Source organism: Seriola aureovittata, chromosome 6 (assembly GCF_021018895.1).
Source record: "Seriola aureovittata isolate HTS-2021-v1 ecotype China chromosome 6, ASM2101889v1, whole genome shotgun sequence".
NCBI classification, from domain to species: Eukaryota; Metazoa; Chordata; class Actinopteri; order Carangiformes; family Carangidae; genus Seriola; species Seriola aureovittata.
Window position 1 is genome coordinate 24,628,168 of NC_079369.1, and position 19,549 is coordinate 24,647,716.

Sequence of the window (19,549 nt, forward strand, 5' to 3'; positions counted from 1 at the left end):
TTTTTTTAATATTTGATCTGTGAATTGTATTATTATATTATATTATATTATTATTATATTCTATTGCATCTGTGTAAAAATTTGAGCTTCCAAAGACCAGCTTATTTCAGGATCTCAACCTAAATAAGCAAATAAATAAAAATAAGGCAATGCACAAAGTGATCCAGTTCACAGTACACTTTATGAAAGTCAATTCTACACACTTGGAATTGTAGATCATAAATATTCTTCTACACATTGTGCCACAAAAACCCACCAACTATGGAAGCGACACTTGGGACAGAAACTATCACTGGAATGCAGCTGCACAACCACGATCACTCTTAAATGAATCCCAGATTTAAAGTTTTATGCTTCATTTGGCCAAATGTTAAATACTATATTTTAATATGACCAAATACATCCACACATTTAACTTCCATTCTCAAATTTGAAGTGTATACAAGTCGTTTTGTTGGACTGATTGATGCTACTTAAGTCTCCCTCTCCACGTTACATAAGGTTCCTTCTGTGTTTGAACACATAGCCTAACATGGCCTTCAATAAAACTTGATTAAAATGATTTCATTGTGAATATAATATCACAACTGTGGGCATAATCAAAATTTGGGTACCAACTTTCTTGCATTACTGCCACAATCCAAAAAGTGAATTATTGCTGTGCATGTAAAAGTAGCCAGTCTCTCCAAAAAAATGTAGATCACAGGGTCATGAGTAAATCATTTACTTGTCAATGTCATTGTTAAGATTAAGCCAATATTAACATTTTGCTCACAACAAATCCTTCCAGTCAGAGGCAAAAAAAGAAGAGAAGTATGAAATGCACTTGTTTAGGGGGAAATGAGGGAGAAGCAGAAATAAAAAAGTCCTGTTTTGTCTCATTGTTCCACAATGAGGTTGAGCCAAAAAAGGTCCATTTGTTGTTAGGCTTCACTTAAGTCTGATGAGCAGCTATTAAAAGGCAACCAGCAGCCGTCACTTTCTGCTTCCCGCTGCTGACTTCCGGCCGAGCTCCCTGGCTCGCTCCGTGGCTGATTCCACAGCGCTCATGGTTGTTGCCCTCATACCGCCTTGTTCCAGGGTGTGAAGCCCGTAAATGGTCGTTCCACCTGGGGTGCAGACGTCAGAGCGAAGCTGAGCTGGATGCTTCCCAGAGTCACGTAACAATCTCCCAGCACCCTGCAACACATGGCAACAAAATTAAATTAACATGGGTGATGATGGCATCAGTGATGAGTTACCACAACACATGTTATTGCATTGTGTTCGAAATAAATGTATTTTCAGTCTCTGGATTGCAGGTAAAGCACCTTTGTTAAATCAATGGATGCAATTGTAACAATTACTATTCTGTTAGCAGTGGGGCCTGTATTTGGACTACATGGCCCCTGAAAAAGCCCACAGACTGATTTCCAGGCAGTGTTTCCCCTTCCGTTACCATTCACTTTTATTCATTCTCTTTTTTATCTGCGTCAGGCCAGAAACACTAATATTAAAATATTAATTTAAAAAAACGTAATGTTCTGAGTGTAGAAGCACAATGTATGGACCCACCCTCATTAAGAAAAGTAAAACTGATGATGTTGCAAGAGTGAAACAAAAACACACACAAACACTGTAAAACTGACCAGAACAGTCTGAGATGCGATGCTTTGGGCCAGAGCACTGGGCATGCCCATCTTCACAGCTCCTTCTGCCAGCGCCTCAGCAAACAGATACACCTGCGGAGAAGGGTCACATGCATCAGAATATACACGTTGAAGCAAGTCCAACTTCTGTTGTTTCATAAAAACAGACAACCAATGCTTTTCTTTGATTTGCTTTTTAATTTTAATTTTTTAGAGGCTTGAGCCTCTGTTGCATGTCATTTCAAACCTCTTGCTCCTGTCATTTCTCGTCATCTCTCAACCGGCAGTTTTCAAACAAAGGGCACAAAATGCTCCAACATAAAACAATCCATCTGACATATTTAAGAAAAAAAAAAAAAAAAAGGGTTAATATTTGTTTTTGTTTTTTTTGATTTGTTGGTGTTGTACTGTGGTACAATAACCAGTACAATAAGCTCTTGGTTATTTTTAAGCACAAGTAAATATATGTCTGTAACTTTGTCTTTGACCTTGTATACTCATTTATAAAGTTTATATTTGTATTCTGTACAAGTCTCAGCAAAATGTTAAAAATGAGGACCACAGTTCCTGGAGTTTTATTGAAGCATATACTGTATTTCATACTACAACAGTGAAAGGAGTTCAAAACAGAGGTCACTTGCAAAAATCTAACACACTGCAGTTTGCTTTAAGACATGGATAGCAGTAATGTAAATGATCTGTGATTTAAAGTGATGTATGGGCTACAGTGTGTATTCATTGTGTATTAAATAATTAAATTACTGATTTCTGTCATTTTACTTGAGAATTAAATAACAGGCTTGAATCATAATTAACTCTACTGAAGTCAGTTTGTATTCAAGTCCTGTTCTAATAAGACTTCCTGTAAGCAAAAGGTCACTCACAAAAGCGACTCCACTCCCGCTCAATCCAGTATGGATGTCAATCCAGGTCTCAGGTCCCTCCTCCACCAAACCACAACGATGCAACAAGGAGCGAAGCAGAGCTCCGTCGTCCGGTTTCGCATGGGTTCCCCGTGCAAACAGTAGAGCCCCTTCCTGAACCATACACGGCAGATTTGGCATCAGCCGGATGACGACTGAATTCTCAGGAAGGAGCTTAGAATCCAAAAGACAGAGAAAAGGTTAAGAGGACTTCACATTATCACAGAACTGGCTTCTGTTGTAAACACCGTTATATTTTAGCTTTGGCACTCACCTCCTCCAACGTTGCCAGTGTCACTCCTGCTGCAACAGACACAATTGTGTGTCTGTCAGTGACGTGCTGAGAGATCTCATTGAGAACGAGTGGAATCAGGTGAGGTTTGACTGCCACAAAGACCACATCTGAACCACACACCACCTCGATGTTGGAGTGAGTGACGGCAATCCCCAGCTCCTGGAAGCAAGTGGAGGAGATGTTACTGACCCACATGCAGAAACGGTCTCACACAATGAACCCGCACGCATGCACGCACGCACACACACACACACAGGTAAGACAAACAGTTCACCTTGCATTATGTGTCAAGAAATAAAGGAAACAGAGCATCAAACTATTGGACAACTATGGAGCCCGGCAGGTGTTGTGGGTCATTTTGAACATACTTTGTGCAGAAAAATTAGTAATGTGTGTGCACAAATTTGTTCATTCTTTCGTGTCTTAATTAGTAATTGTTTAAATCTTGAAATAGGAGTTATGGGTGTACGTGTATGACACCGAAGCAGTGAAGCTTGTTTCACTCTTGCAGTGCACTGTTTCAACACATTAGTATATGATATGCACACATTTAGATAACTGAAAAAAAACGTTACACCTACAGGACTCCGTAGCAACAGAGAAAGGTCAGCTTTACATTACAGCTGACATTCACAAGGCACCTGATGACACACACAGTAACCATGACCGTCACCACAACTGCTCACCCCTCCTGCAAACTAATCAGAAAAGTATGAGAGGAAAAAGTACCTGAAAGCGTCCCAGGTTCCTGGAGGATGGTGCGCTCACACTGACGTTTACAGGAAGAACATTTCCTATAGAGGAAACATACAGTTAAATCATTAACTCCTTCACTTTAACTCTCTCTGCCTGCAATACCTTTTTTTTTTTTTTGACTCACCGGACAAGATGCCCTTTGCAATGCCGAAGGCCATGTTCCCTGCACCAATGAAACCAATTTTCAGCTGTGTGTCCATCTCAGGGTCCATTTTGATCTGAAAAAATAAAAAATAAAAAGCAGAAGAGAGATTAGAGCAAGAGTTTCACAATGATCTAAAAACTAAGGGCATGGACCTACAACACAATATGTTTCCCACAGTAATAACACAATCTCACAGTCTCACACATGTATACCAAGAGTCTGTTACATACACGAATATCGCAGGACAGTTAGAGACGCAACGATTAGTCAATTAATCAATTACTCAGTTGACACCCATCTTGATAATCAAGCAAACTTTTTAGTTATTTTTCCAGCAAAGATGGCAAAACTTCCTCTGGTTCCAGCTTCTCAAATGTGAGGATTTGATGCTTTTCCTTATCAGGCATAATAATGAACCGGGTATCTTTTGGTTTTGGACCGCTGGTTTAATATAACAAGATATTTGATTGAATACATCACTTTTGCACGACATTAAATATATCCAGCATTTTTCACTATTTTCTGACATTTTATAGACAAAATAAAAAGTCGATGAAATAATCAGCAGATATTCGAACAATAATCATTAGCTGCAGCCCTACAGACGATCAATCGTCTCTGACCAAGCCGTCTTTAACCGAAGCAACAAAGCATCTAGGTAAAATCAATCCATAAGTTTACAGCACCATAGTAGATGTCACAAAACTTTAATAAATAAAGTATTGTGACAAAAAAATTCACATGACAACTCCACATGACAAGAGACCACTGGGGTCAATGCATCAATACCATATGGCAACAGAGATGCATTGTGGTTGTCAACTTTGTTTACATGCACACACGAAACCTGATCACTGTGAGAAATCAGGTTAAGGCAAGAAATCAGATAACATGTTAAATCCCAGTTGACAGTTGGTCAGTAATCAGATTTTTGCCCCTCCCCCCCGATAACTGCTGCCACAGTTGAGTTTCAGTGTCCTTGGTTTTTTTTTCTGTCATGCAACTGCATCTTTAACCCAGTTAATACTTTACAGGGCCAAGAAACCAGCACATTTACCAGTCAGTCTGACTGTAAATCAGATTTCTCCCTCGCTCTCATAACCTGATGATGTTTCTGGAAGCAGGACACCAGCAAAAACTGGGAGTAATCAGACTTATGAAATGCATCTGCTGTGTACAGTCGGCTGACAGATTTTGATAGTCAATTAATCATTTGTCGTGCTAAAATCCCAAAATGTGCTTCCCCAGCTTCTCAAATAAGAAAATTTGCTGCTTTTCTCCATTTGGCATGATTGCAAATTGAACATATTTGTAGGCCCTGTTCAGATCTGGCATCTCGGGTAATCTGATCACAAGTGGACAGCTCATAGTACAGGTGTGAACACACCCACGATGCATTGAGAACACATTTGAGATATGATTTCGCAAACCACATTTGGAGGTGGCCACATTCAACAGTGTGAACACAAATGCATCCTGAGCCACACTGAGGGCTCTCACTCTCTCTCTCCTCACTGACGACAGACCTGTCTGTCAGGGACTGGCTAGAAACAACAACCCATAATACAGAGCGAGGAAGTGCGATCTGCTAACAAGTGGTCACTTGAAACACATTTCAATGCCAGGTGTGGATTGACGTGCTCAGAGCTGTCCACTTGTGATCAAACCACCTGAGACAGGTCTGAACAGTGCCTCAGACCACATTCAGAGGTGGTCAAATGGGCCACATTGAAGGACTGCCCTCTGAGCTGACATCCTCTGCCACACTTTCATAATGAACAGACATTTTACTATTTCAAATAGCCAAAACCTTATTTCATTCTCCTTGCCTCTCCCTCTCTCACACACACAAATACAACAGACCCGTCTGTCACTGGCTAAACACAACGCATACGTGTGTATTTGCATACCGAGCGGGAAAGTGAGATCTGATCACAAGTGGTCACTCGAGACGCATGTGGAGACGCATTTTAATGTCAGGTGTGGACCGTCATACTTAGAGGTGTGGACTCACATGTTAATGCCGGGTCTGGTCTGAACAGGGCCTTTGAGTTTTCAGCTGTTGGTTGTCAGAGTAACTTGAAGATGTCACTTTTGGGACCCTGCGATGGGCCTTTTCTCTTTTATACACACTGATTGGCCGTGAAACAATAGCAGAAAAATACTATAATAATAAGCTGCACCCCTAAAGATATGGCAATAAAACGTATTTAGATATTAGTACCAGTGTATTATGTGGTCATATGCTACTGTAGCAATTAATTGCGACACCCCTTCTTGAGAACAATTACAGTCGGCTGCCATTTTATTAGGTCCACCTAGTTAAAACTAATGCAATTAATACAACAGTCTACCTTTATATGAAGCTTGTATAATGTTCAGTCCTTAATTTGGCTGTTTCAGAGAGGTGCTGATTCAACTTCATGGTTATTTTGGAGGCTGCAGCTTGTGATGATGTTGAATTGTATTGTGTAAAATAATAGACATAAAATCTCGAGACAAATGGTTGATTTCTCGATTAGTCTATCAAGAGAAAACTAATAGGCATCTACTTAAATGTAATTTCTTGTAAAAATGCCAGACATCCACTGCTTTCGGCTTTTCAAATCTGATTGTGAGCTGGTTTTTCAAACACTTTGTTTCTTAATCAACTATTTTGCTAATAGATTAATAATTCCAGTCATTTTTCATGCAAAAGGTACAAATATTCTCAAGTTTGAACTGTGAGTGAACAAATTTCTGAAATGCATACACAATAAACAGAGCTCAAAATCAGTGGACTTGCAAGTTCCAGCTTCTCAAATGTGAGGATTTGCCGCTTTACTTTATCATATGACAGTAAATTGAATATAATTGGCTTTTGGACTGTTGGTTGAACAAAACAAGAAAATTAAAGACATGACTCTGGCTTAGAAAAACTGTAAATGGCTTTTTTTGTTGTTGTTGTTCCTTTAAAAAAAACAAGACAAAAAACATTTTATAGACTACAGGGCCAAACGATTAAATTGGAAAATAATAGGCAGATTAATCAGTAGTGAAAATAACAGTTTCTTGCAGACCTTATATAATGGTCATATATTTGGCTTTTGAACTGTCAGATAAAACTGACATCTGTATATGTCGAGCTGGACTGTATGAAATGATGGGGATTCATTTAGAATAAAAACAAGTGACAGTGATAGCCCATTCAACAGTACCACAACCTGCAGCCTCCAAGATGGGCATACAGCTCAATCAACTCCTCTACGCCAAAAACACATTGCAGGTCTGTTGTATTAGATTGCATTAGCTTTAAGTGAATAATAAACTGGCAACTGAGAGTATATTCACAATAACACACACAGCTGGCGAACGAATGCGTGCATGCATCTAGACAACACACGAAAGAAAATGAAATCACAACTATGGTCTAATGACAGACGACATCGCATCCACTTTATCACCCCTACAATTAAATCCAGGTTCTGAGTGGTATTGTCCGGGCAGGGCTGCGGCCAGTGCAGTATCGATGCCTCTCCATCCGAGTCTTCAGTCACTTCATCATTCCTGTCAGAGTTCATCACCCCAGCTCCGACCAAAGGGTGTCTGGACTCCATGATAGCGATCATTGTCTTTTCATACCGCCACCAGCCCTGTATTTTAGTCGGGGCCGGGGAGTGCGGCTCCCTCTTGCACTTGTAGTACGCACTTTTGAGAAGTTTCCAGCGAAACTTCAACTGGTCCACGGATCTGTGATAGCCAGCCGCTGTCATTCTCCTGTGCGCCACCTTAAATAGTTTGTTATTCCTCACTTTCCTCCCGTCTAAACATTTCTTCATGTCCAGCTCCTTGAGAATTTCGAGAAATAACTCCGTCTCCTTCACGTCCCAGTTCTGCTTCTTTATACCAGAGTCGTCCATTGTTGTGGCAACGCTAACGCCGCCTGGTTAGCTCGACGGCGACAACCCGTTTAGCCCAACGGTAGAATCCTCACACGGCTAGGCGGCTAATTAGCATGTCTGATGTGGCAGGGCCAGAGCCGTGCAACTGCTAGCTAAAATCTTAGCCGTAATAACCTACGGGGTCGTGAAAACCGTGCCGATAAAATGTTAAAATCCTCTCGTTATAAACCACGATAGCCAAAAACTAGCCCCCCGCTAATGGTATCTAGCTAGGGATAGCGAGAAAATAATCCAGGACAGATTAGATTAGAAATACAATGCACGTGTTTCTTGTTGACTGGACAACCATAAAGTAACACGGAGTGACACAAACACGATGCCAGGCGATGCCGTGAATGACACCGGCTAACGTTGGCGGTGGTAGGATATTTATTCACCTGATGTTTTTCAGATTTGCAGATGTCCGGCGCTTTGTAAAGCTCAAAGTGCAGTTTTAATAAAAAACCGTTGGGTTCACCCGTACCATCCAAAAACCAACCGGCTGAGTGTAAAGTGAACTATCGATGGGTTTGTTTTTGTTTTTTACTGCTCCACCGCTGCATCAGGTGGGCGGCGCCTTCAGCATGCTCACCCACGCTGCCCATACAAACACCGCACCTTTCGCTCTCAGCCGTGAAACAAATCGAAGACACCGATTACTCAGCGTGATTCGATTGGCTGCCTCCTCCTCGTTTAGGGCGGAGAAATGGTGGGCGAAAAAAAATTTAGCTGTCATTCCAATCAGCTGTGTGAGAGAGACTTGGGATCAGCTTTTCTACCCCCTTGCAAACGACCATCCTGCAAAATTAAACAACAGGTACATGTTTAAATTGTGTGAATTTTATCCGGCATGCAGAGAAAGGTAAGTTAATTCATTTTCAGGTTTTCAAGTCTCATATATTTCTGTAAAAAGTGGGCACTGAGTGGTTTGAATGTGTTGAAATGTAAAGTTGGAAATGTTTTTTTTTTTTCGCGTTTCCCATTTTCCAGAGGCGACTGTTCCGTGTCTTTTGTCTATTTTAATTTAATTTTCAATACTGTGTAAACGATGCCTTTATGCTTTTCAATGGGTACAGTGTCAGGGGCGCTTGTGCAGAAGAGCAGACATGCCTGGGCAAGTCTCAGTGTGGTCTTCTTTCAAACATGTGAATGAATGAATGAATGAACAGCTATGCCCAGCTCTCTCCAGCTTAACAGACACCAAAAATTCATAGACACCAGATTTAAAATGCTACATATACATTTTAAAGAATCATCCAAACACACACATCAGCTCTGTTGATGTCACCATCTAGTGAGATGCCTTCAAGTTTGGTTATTTTAAATTTAGCAGTAGGAGATGTATAGTATCTAGTAGTTAAACATTTTAACTGTACATTATTGTATATTCATATATACTAGATTTTTTAATGACAGAATTGGAGTATATGGATTTTAAAAAAGGCAACTGAACTTTTTGCTAGAAAAACAAACATTGGTTTCTTTCTCCTCAAACATGTCTCCTGCAAGTTAAAGCTGCATTTTGGAGATCCTAATATTGAGATATCAGATGGTGATTGGCAAAAAAACATGTGTAAGATACATTGTCACACATACACCAGTTCACAGTCATGGAGAAAAGTCTAAAGGTAAGCAATTACACCCTGTAGATCATAGATATGTTTTTGAGAGTGTGGATCATTGGATGTAGATCACTTATAGATATTTAAGGGAAAGTCAGAAAATACAGTCACTGCTTCAGGAAATTGTGAAGTAAGTACTAGAATATAAAGGTCCTCTGAGTTGTATTGTGGTTTAGCTGCAATTTTCCTTTTTTTTTTTTTTTTTTTTTCCTCCAGAGAGTGAGCAGCAAATATTTGGTTAAAGTATTGTTAATAGCTATTAAAAAAATAATAATAAAGAATTGGAAAACAACTCCCCTACACATTAACAATGGTTAGCAATTGTTAAAGAAAAGTATAATGGAATAACTGGCACATATTGAAACTATAAGACGCATACCTTAAGAAAAAGGGTGAAAAAGTCAACTGCAACATCAAAATGGAGTCACAACAGGACTGAATAACTGATAGAAAAATATGAATCTATTAAACCACCATGTTTTCTTTTATTTATTGTTAATTTGTTGCCAATGAAGATTAAATGGAAAACAAACTCAGCTCACCAACATGTATTCTTATCGTGTTCTCCGACAGATATGGGCCATCTCCTGATCCACCAACACCACCAGCGTCTCCTTCTGATCATCACTCTGGCCTGTCAGTGTCCCGCAGTCACTGGGCTGTTTGAATGGCTGAGGCAGACAGAGGCTCCTCCAGCTGCAGCAGCTCCACCACCAGCAACTGTAGCTCCAGCAATTCTTGCAAAGGATGCAAAGTTTGAAATGGCTACTGTAGATGAAAAGTTTCTGGCTGAGGCGAAGCAGATGGAGCTCAGCCCGCTGGACAGCTGTCATCACAGGGTAAAAATGTACCTTTACACTCAGGCCTTTTCATTATCAATTAATCTGCCAATTATATGTGTGTGTCAAAAGTCAAAGTAAAGAAGAATGTCCATAAATTTCACCAATTGTCTGGCCAATTAATTTCCTGGTGAATTAGTGGACTAATCAATGCAGCTCTAACAGACTGCTGTAAAGCTCTGAGATTAAACTAGAAATGGAAATAGTCAGGACTTTGTTCCACTCATGGGGTCGGAATAGAGTTGGTACACTTCCATTGCTTTGTCCGTCACATCTGAAAACAGCGTTGTGTTCTGTCAGGTGGTCGCCCGACTGAAGGCGAGCTGTGAAAGCCTCTCAGAGGAGCAGCTTGCAAAGCTCGGAGTGGTTCTGTTTAACTGCCAGGCGGAGATTGAGGGCCGGCAGTCCTACACGTGTACAGATGAGATGGTAAGGATTTTTTTTACTTTAATAATATTATATTGTATAAATTATTATCCCTAGATGATGTGTGTTGATATAGTTTGATGTTTCAGTCTATTAAAGAGTGCACAGCAGACATGGACTCAGACACATGGAATGCTTACCACATAGTGAGCAACCGAGCTCGCTCCGTTTGCTACGCAACTCGCCAGCAGCTCTTTCGGCGCAGAGCGGAGCACACGGTCAATGCCCTCATCTCCACAGCCACCAGCCAGCTGGACGCCATGAAGGAACTGAAGGTAGAGTTGAGTTATCTTTTTTTTCGCTTTTTAATCTTCATATGCACAGTTTGTTCTCTGATTATTTGGCTTTTGATTGTGGTGTTTTAAAAACAGGAGGGCCAGCTGGAGTTGAGGGAACTGACGGCAGCCTCCTTGGACAAGCTGCTGGAGGGCCACAGTGCGCTGCAGGCCCAGCAGGGTAAACTGTATGAAGGCCAGGGGCAAATGGAGAGTTCGCTGAAGGACAACCTGGAGCGTCTGGGTCAAGAGAAGGCCCTCATTGCCTCTGGGCAGCAGCTGGTAGCCCAGCTCATTCAGGGCATTACAAATAGAATGGGTGAGTGCTATTCGACTAAAAGCGCTCCATGTAAACAGCTGATATCTCAGTCATCAAGTCTGAAATATATTTATCTTCCTGTCCTCCTTTTTAGAGAACGTGAGTGAGCATCTGCAGATTCAAGGCTCGGAGGTGCAGGACAACCACAAGGCGATTGTGAAGGACCTCGCAGATGTCAGGCACCAAGCTCGTGACATCCACCAAAAAATTGGTAATAAAACCAGAGCATCACAAACTAAAGTAATCACACGATGTCTCAATTTGTAGCTAATGTCAGTGCTGTCTTCCCTCAGACCACAGTATAGTGGAGTTTCTGCAGTACCAGGACCAGACCTCCCAGTACTACACCGACCTGATGAACAAACTGGAGCGCATGAACAGCACGCTGGGAGTCATGCTGCACTACATCGACAACATGCAGAGCCGGATGGAGGAGAGGCTTCACATGATCCAGGGCTACCTCGGCTGGGCAGGTGAGACGCACAATGAAAATAACAAAGTTTGTTCACCTATTTATAGTTTAGGCCTTTTTTTTTTTTTTTTTTTCTCTGCAAAAAAAAATTTGGAAAACATTTTTTGGTCATTTAACATTTATATAAATAAAATCAGCAACATTTACAAAAAAACAATGTCTGCCGTCTTAATTCTTTTTTGCAAATCAAATTTGCACAATATAACATATCAGTGAATTTTAGGATGGTTGATTTACATTTTATGAAACTTAAGGAGGAAATGTAATTCAATAACTTTTTAAAAGCTGTGAATATCTTGTATTGATTTTAAAATAATGAATATTACCATGGTGTGTTTGTTTCACCAAAAACACATTTACGAAAAAGGTAGTAAAAAAAAAAAAAAGAGAAAAAGTGAATGAATTTAATTTTAAACTAGTATCCTGATTATCGAGATTGCAATATGGCCGAGTGCAATATCCAAATTTTATCCACTTGTAATTGTTTGGTACAATACGCAAAAAAAATTACATCATTATCATGTTCATTTTTTTTTTTTTTCACTGAAAATGAAATCAAAAAATTTCCATTCCAACTGAAATCCTCACATCACAACCTGTGTATCTGCCAAAGTAGTCACAATATGATTCTTTTGCATATCATAGAAATTTAGTTTCATTGCTCATAAACACAGGTGAAAATATTATGGTAACTGACTCAACAGTCAGTATCCTTCACCTCATCAGTGAGACATCCTGAAAAGATTGTCTATTCCTCATCATGGGTCAGTGACTGTTCCCATTTTACTTCTTGTGCTTACAGGTTTGAGTCTGTCAGCCATGTGGACGTGTATTGCACATACTGGCTACTTGGTGCTGTGTGCAGTGCTGCTGACGTTCCTGCGTTGTCCAGGTTTCTCTCGAGCGATGCTGCTGCTCACCGTGCCTCTCAATGCAGTGGCCGAGGTCAACCAGCAGCCAGCGCTGGATCTCTGCAGCCTCAGCCTGCTGCTGCTCACTCTGTCTCTGGGTACGGACATAAAGCTGCTCACAAGGCGAATAAGAGGCCACCGTTATTCTCATGCATTGGTCACAGTGTTTTCTTTCATATGTGCAGGTCACTGGTTTGTGAATCAGTTGTGGGCGTGTTTCCAGATCAGAGGAAAGCCAGCCGTCCCACTCCCGCTGCCTCCGGCTCCATGTGACATCGTGGAGCCGCAGAAGCAGCATGTTTCATCCTGCCACTCATATCCACCATCCTCTACACCACAGAAGTAAGTCTGCAGAAAAAGCTGCAACTGATGACTATTTTCATTAAACCTGACATGAAACCTTCTTTCACTGGTTGTTTTGTCTTTAAAATTTCTGAAAATTGTTAAAAATGCCTGGTGTAATTTTAGTCCAGAACCCCAGGTGGCGTCTTCAAAATGTCTTATCTTGTGCGACCAACAGTTCAGAACCCAAAGATGTTTGATTACATGGACAGAGAATTTTTGAATATGCAAGTACCAGCAAATGCTTGGTGTGTTTTTTTTTTTTTTTTTTTTTTGTTGTTTTTTAACTTAAAATTCACTCAAACTATTTATTAGTTATCAAATTAATTTTGTTGATCGACTAAACAAGTGATGCCTCAACAGGACTGATAAGAAATTTTAGCTGCTGAAAGTTTGGTATAGTTGTCTATAGCAAATGACCTAAAGATTGATTATAGTGAAGCTGTGGATCAAGTAATTATTATTCTTTTAAATGATTGAGAAAATATGTTCATGCTCTGTACACAGGTTATTAGATGCAGTCTGTTCTTTTCTCCTCAGAGATGAAAAGGATGGCTTCATGGAGCAGGATGACCTGCTGAATCAGGAAAGCTTCATATCAGGTGTGACTTATATACATAATATATTGTACCTTAACGGTGAAATGTTGTAGAAATGACACTCTTGGAGTTTTACTGATTTTTCTCATTAATGTCTCTGTATTCAGGCGACCTCGGCATATCAGTAGTATCTCCCCTTCACAGGAAGCCGATACCAGAGTCCAGGTTCATGCCAGTAATTGGCACACCCAGTCACTCCACCCCAAGGCTCATACCACAGCCAATTCTGTCATCGGTGAGCAAATCAGTGAATGTCACAGGAAACTCTTAATGAATCATTCATACAAGTGATTGCAAATCTTGTGGTTTTTAATTTTTTAGGCTCTGATTGATGATATACCGCCCAGAAACCTGGGAGGAGTTTTTGATGCAGTGAACGACTCCCGTGATTTAATGAATGACTCAAGAAGTGCGAGTCCTACCCTGTCACTAGTTAGTAACAGGTCAGTGTTTTACACCTCAGTCTTCAGATAAACTTAAGATATTAAGTCAAGTTTTCCATTCCTTTTTTTTTTTTTTCTGAATTGGTTCTTCACAATAAACTGATCATGAATTTCTTCTTTTTCTGTTCATTTTTCCTGTGGCAGCTCCCTGTCAGGACGTCAGCTGTGTAACGGAATCACAAAAACAAGGAAGGCCTGTAAGAAGAGAGCCGTGCCGGGACAGGAGTACTGCAGAGTCCACGAAGGGGGGCACACCTCCTACATTCATTCCTGAAAATGCTCAGCTTCCCTTCTCAGCTCGTTTAACTGTTTTCTCTGTTCTAGAGACTTTTATGCAAAAGTGAACTGTTACTGTCTTTGTTGTTAAGCTGTCTGCTTTGCTAAACATGCGCTGTGCTTGCAGATTTTTTAAAATGTACTTTTATATTCTTATTTCCATGTCTTAAATGTTCATTTTAAGTTAATAAATTATTTCTTTACCTGTGAATCTGTCTGTACAAGTTCCAAAAGCTGAATTCAATTATGAAGTTGTCTTTAGATTTTATCTTCCTGTGAAACATGAAAACATACAATATCTCAAAAACGGTATAAAATATTTATTTCGTTCAGTGCCAGCATACTGAATAAAAAAACCTAGTCACCAATTAAGCAGCACACACCATAACCGCCATTGTGGACATCTAAATAAAGTGAATCAAGGCAGAGTCGTTTAACTTCCAAAATGCAAAACCCCTCAATAATAAAAGTAATTCAGTAATACAATTTTTATTGCTGAAAAAAGGTTTACACTAAATTAGACAGTTACTGAAATTAGCACCCGCACCTGGATTTCAAGATTGAAGCAGCCAATTAACAAAATGATTAACACTACCATAGTGTATAAGACTCTGGAAATTCTACATATAGGTAGTAGAAAATACGATGCGTACAAGTACAAGAAAATGCTTATTATACCTAAAGAGAAAAAAGTCTGCAGCAACATAAAACGGTATGGTGCTGCAGACATGGGTTTAAGGTGCGACACCAAGTCCAGCTCACTGAGTGCAAAGACCGGAGTAACAGAACCCCCTTGTTTTCTTCTAGCCCACTCTCTCTCTCTCTTGCATCACCATGATCTCTTCTATTCATCTTCTCTTCCATCAGTAGACTTTGTGCCGACTCTTGAAGCAGTGAGTTGTGAGTTTTCACTTGCGTGCGGTGTCATAATTGGCAACAAACCAATCACAGGTTTCCTTTAAAGCTGTAAGTGAGAACAAGATGAATCAGTGAAGACAAATGACAGATGTAATCACAAAACATATATCCTGTCATTTACATTAAAAAATCCTCATCCAAACAGCTATGTGCATGCACACACCCAGGAATTTAATGAGCCAGTCCCACCTTGTTTGAAGGGCGTGAAGGTGAAGTTTGGCAGGTAGTGGCACAGCTTTGCATTGCTGGCTGTCTTTTTGAATTGGCCATCTGCTTTACTGGTATCATACTACAGGTCTGAGGTCAAGGAAACCACCAGAAACTATAACAAGTGCATAGTTTAACAGTGCCAACCATTTTCCATGAAAAAAAAAAGTCTTGAGATTTCTTACCTTCGAGGCAGCTATTACTTATAAATCATTTCAGTGGTGTCTAGAAATCAAATTCAGATTTGTAGCTTTGTTGAGATGGTAATCAGTCACAGTGTACAACCCACAGCCTTCGCATTTTATGTCAAAAATTCCACAATTTATGTATTTGTTTGATTATGGCAATTTTATGTCACATATTTGATACTTTTATTACCCGTAGATAATTTTTTCAAGTCTCAGCAGATGAGTTTTATAGCAGACTGAAATTGGCTGAAACCATTGGCTGCCTGGAAGCCAGTAAATCATTCTTAAAATTCACACAATGTGCTTTGGACAGTTTTTCCTGTCCAGTTTACAGAGTTATTTGAAAAACTTTGCAGAGTAGAAAACCAGACCAGCCTGAAATCTGGAGCATAGACTGATGTAAAAATCACTGATCCAGGTAAAACAGCTCAAACACTTCAGTTATCGGTGAACTTGCATGATTAAAAGGATACTACAACGTTTCCATTGAAGCCCAAAGCCATGACAACTGCTTCTGCTGCTTCTTTGATGGACACTTCATCTTCCTCTCCAACTGCAACCGACAGACACAACACAGTGATTACACTTGATAAAAATTCATCTTCAGTATCAATATCGTCACTGTGTTGTGTATGATGACTCACCAGAGAGAATGATTGGATCAACCTCTGGATACTCTCTCAGCACCCACAGGAAGAGACGAGCCAAGTCCAAAGAGTAAATGAACTGCCTTCTGGGAGTGCCAGAGCCCCAGACCACCAAGGGCTTCCCTTCCTCTAGCCAACAAAACAACAAGCAGAGGCAGAAAAAAAGTTAATCATTATTCTTTATTGCCAGCTCACAGGGATACACCAGCCCAACACATGGAATCAAATTTGTGTCAACACTGGCCAGATCAACATTAAATACAATGTCTTCAGTCAATGTCATTCATAAATGGTAAATATGCAGTTTAAACATTTACAATAATAATGATTCAATTTCCCTTGTGAAAATGAATTGGATTTGTTTGGTGCCTTGCTACTTACCCACCACGTATGAGAATGTGACTTACTTTGAGCGATGTAAGCTTTGTGGATGAGGCCTGGCAGCACGTGACCATCCTCAATGCTGAAGTTGTCATGAGGACCAAACACATTGGTGGGAATCACAGCTGTATAACAGCGCCCGTGCTGCTGGAGATACGCCCTGTGAAACATACACAACATAACTCAGCAAACACTTCTAATTCATGTGACTAGACAGTTAGTTAGATTTATTTGATTGATTTCACAGGAAAAAAAACCAACTGACTCAGTTCACATACCTGTTGTGAACATCAATCATTCTCTTTGCGTAGGCATAGCCAAAGTTTGACTCATGAGGTGGACCATTATGGATCTGGTGCAAAGACAGTAAAGTGAAGTTAGTTGGCATTTACAAAACAACACACATGGTGGCAAAAGTGTGAATTAAAGAGGTTCTCACCATGGTCTCATCGATAGGATAGGTGGTCTTATCTGGAAAGATGCAGGTGGACAGGCATGACACCACCTTCACGGCACCCACTTCATGTGCTGCCTGCAGCACGTTGTCATTGATGTAGATATTGTTCCTCTGGAGGACACAGAAAATAACTGTCAGAATATTGGATGAACATAACACAAATCCACCGTCAGGCAAATGCTGCATGAGCCTTACTGGTTTATTAGCAGTGATAGCAGAAGAGCAACTGCCTCATACCCAAAAATCCAGGTTGTACTTCATATTCTTGAAAAGCCCTCCAACCATAGCAGCCAGATGGATGACATGAGTTGGCCGATGTTTCTCAAACACTGCCCGTGTCTCCTCCATGTTCCTGAGGAGAGGTCATACACTGCATGAAAACAGTCTCTGAATTGTTTTTGAGTTTGTAAGTACCAAAACATGTGTTTACATATTGGTGGTATTTAGAAGAGGTGTGGCTCTCACATGAGGTTGGCATCTTTCGAGGAGAGGAATATCCATTCTTCCCCATCCTTGGCTCCCCTCTCCTCTTTGACCACATGCTGTATGGCCCTGCCCACCAAGCCAGACCCTCCTGTCACCAACACCCTCATTGGAGTGGTGTGATTGCCCTGACCATTCATCTAGAAAAAGCAAAGCACAAAAATGCTTACTGGAGCATAAGCATAGTACATAAATAAACAGGATACCATAATGATAATAATAATGATAACTTTATATAGCACTTCCTCTTGTAGGCTCTTCCATAATTATACCATAAATAATACCACAGAGTACATGGTAACTTGTACACATTCATACTGGTCGAAGAATAATGGAGAACAAACATCAAGTCCTACAATTATTTATTAAAACGTGAATGTATTGACATTTATATCACAGCTTTGTAAGTACTACTAAGTTTTATAAAACAACAATTCCTAGCAACATAATTAATCAAGTATTGTAACATTGACCCATGGATTACTGAACAGGTCTTAAGGGACACAGGTCCAGGGGCTCCAGACCTTTTGGGTATGAAGTGACTGTTAGTATTTCTTATTTGAAAGTCACAGAGCTCAGTTAGAAAACTACAAAGACAGGAAAAACCATCTGAGAGAGAAACAAAATGACCAGAAGAGAGGCAAACAACATCCAGCTACAGCCGTGTCATTTGTAGTCATTTTGTGTATTTTTCAGTCTGGGAGTCCTATATAGGAGCCTGTTGTCTCATCTATCTGTCCATGCCTGCCTGGACCCAGATAATAACTGATACATGGCTAATAATAATAATAATAATAATTTGTAGATTTAAGTTCTTTGCTAAAATCAAGAGTTGTACATTATGAGATGATGAGCTTCCCATCAACTTTCATTGTCACATGTTATAATAAAATACTTTTGTAAACAAACCTGTATTATCATTATTATTATTATTATAGGGAAGCTGAATACAGTGCATATACCCCGAGTTAATAACACAACTGTTATGACTCACTGACATCCGTCTACAGGTGGGTGTGATGCAGCTTAATGCCACGTCGCACGTCATTTGGCTGAAAGCTCAGGCAAAACTCAGGTAAATAACGTTGCATTTATCGGCTCTCTCTCTCTCACACACACACAAACACACACATATATATGTTTATCAGTCAAAAGTTTGAACACACTTTCCCATTCACTTGAATGAGAAAGTATAATATAATTTTTACAAGCCATTACAATACATTTTATTACGAAGGAAAAAAGAGCATTTCACAAATAAAGGAAGTTGGCTAGGTAGCTATATCAAGTCTGACAAATAACTAACGTCCTGTAGCTAATTGGCTGTAGCTTACCTCTGCTTCTGGGTAAAGTTTAATAACGATATCCACAGGTCAACCTGTTACTTGTTACCTACTTTTCTTCATGGTAACTAGTCTACAAAGTACTATGTTGTGATATGCAAAGCTAGCCACACAAGCTAACGCTACTAGCCAAAGTTGGTGTTAGCTAGCAGGTAACCGCCGTCTTATTCATTCCTTTCAGTGAGTGTTATGTTAACGTAGCTAACTAAGGGCAGTAAAGTAACGTTAACTCTGAGCTAACGAAATATGTAAAGTAGATGTTTCTCACCAGGTAGCTGTAAAGTGCAGAGACCGTAGGCAGAGACAGGAGACACGCCGCTGTCAAAGTAGATCAAATATTAAATTCCGCTTCCGGTCATAACCTTCAAATTAAAGGTTCATGGAGGAAGATTTGGTTGCTGTCATGAGTGGATAAAAATATGTTTTTAAACCTAAAAATACATTTAATAATTATTTTTGATTGATACAAGTTGAGACTTTTACTTCTACAACTGATTATTTTGTGCTCGAACAATGTGTTTGTCTTGTTTTTAATTATCAAATAGAAAGTGATCAGATATGTAGTATTTGTATTACTGTACCCTAGGGACAATTATTTTTTATTCACTGGCCCTTAATGGACAGAAGGAGAGTTAGAGCCAGAGTTGAAGCCAGTAAATACAGTATAGGTCATGTTGTCCTGCTGACGAGATAAGTAGAATTTCTGAAAACCACTGCATGATTATAACTGTTTA

The 19,549-nt window shown here is 40.0% G+C and overlaps 3 protein-coding genes across 4 annotated transcripts; 1 reads left to right on the forward strand and 2 right to left on the reverse strand.

The window, feature by feature from the left end:
- Positions 1–162: 162 nt before the first annotated feature.
- On the reverse strand, positions 163–8,180 carry pycr3 (pyrroline-5-carboxylate reductase 3). 2 transcript variants are annotated; one of them, XM_056378601.1, is made up of 7 exons: positions 8,066–8,180; positions 3,727–3,820; positions 3,576–3,640; positions 2,826–3,005; positions 2,513–2,725; positions 1,629–1,721; positions 163–1,179 (listed from the first exon to the last, which is right to left on the reverse strand). In XM_056378601.1, exons 2-7 carry the CDS (start codon positions 3,812–3,814, stop codon positions 976–978), a joined length of 843 nt encoding a protein of 280 aa, XP_056234576.1. In that variant the 5' UTR covers positions 3,815–3,820; positions 8,066–8,180; the 3' UTR covers positions 163–975. The 2 variants fall into 2 exon arrangements, with proteins under 2 accessions (XP_056234576.1, XP_056234575.1); XM_056378600.1 differs by lacking the exon at positions 8,066–8,180 and adding an exon at positions 7,197–8,055.
- A 201-nt stretch (positions 8,181–8,381) lies between these two features.
- bmb (brambleberry) lies at positions 8,382–14,402 on the forward strand. Its single transcript, XM_056378599.1, has 13 exons — positions 8,382–8,484; positions 9,863–10,128; positions 10,429–10,557; positions 10,644–10,829; positions 10,926–11,148; positions 11,243–11,359; positions 11,442–11,621; positions 12,423–12,629; positions 12,717–12,873; positions 13,414–13,475; positions 13,580–13,707; positions 13,794–13,915; positions 14,060–14,402. Exons 2-13 carry the CDS (start codon positions 9,865–9,867, stop codon positions 14,187–14,189), a joined length of 1,905 nt encoding a protein of 634 aa, XP_056234574.1. The 5' UTR covers positions 8,382–8,484; positions 9,863–9,864; the 3' UTR covers positions 14,190–14,402.
- A 94-nt stretch (positions 14,403–14,496) lies between these two features.
- LOC130170903 (GDP-L-fucose synthase-like) lies at positions 14,497–19,170 on the reverse strand. Its single transcript, XM_056378602.1, has 10 exons — positions 19,084–19,170; positions 17,455–17,612; positions 17,227–17,341; positions 16,972–17,100; positions 16,811–16,884; positions 16,559–16,692; positions 16,149–16,280; positions 15,978–16,057; positions 15,299–15,398; positions 14,497–15,155 (listed from the first exon to the last, which is right to left on the reverse strand). Exons 2-10 carry the CDS (start codon positions 17,610–17,612, stop codon positions 15,100–15,102), a joined length of 978 nt encoding a protein of 325 aa, XP_056234577.1. The 5' UTR covers positions 19,084–19,170; the 3' UTR covers positions 14,497–15,099.
- Between the last annotated feature and the right edge of the window lie 379 nt (positions 19,171–19,549).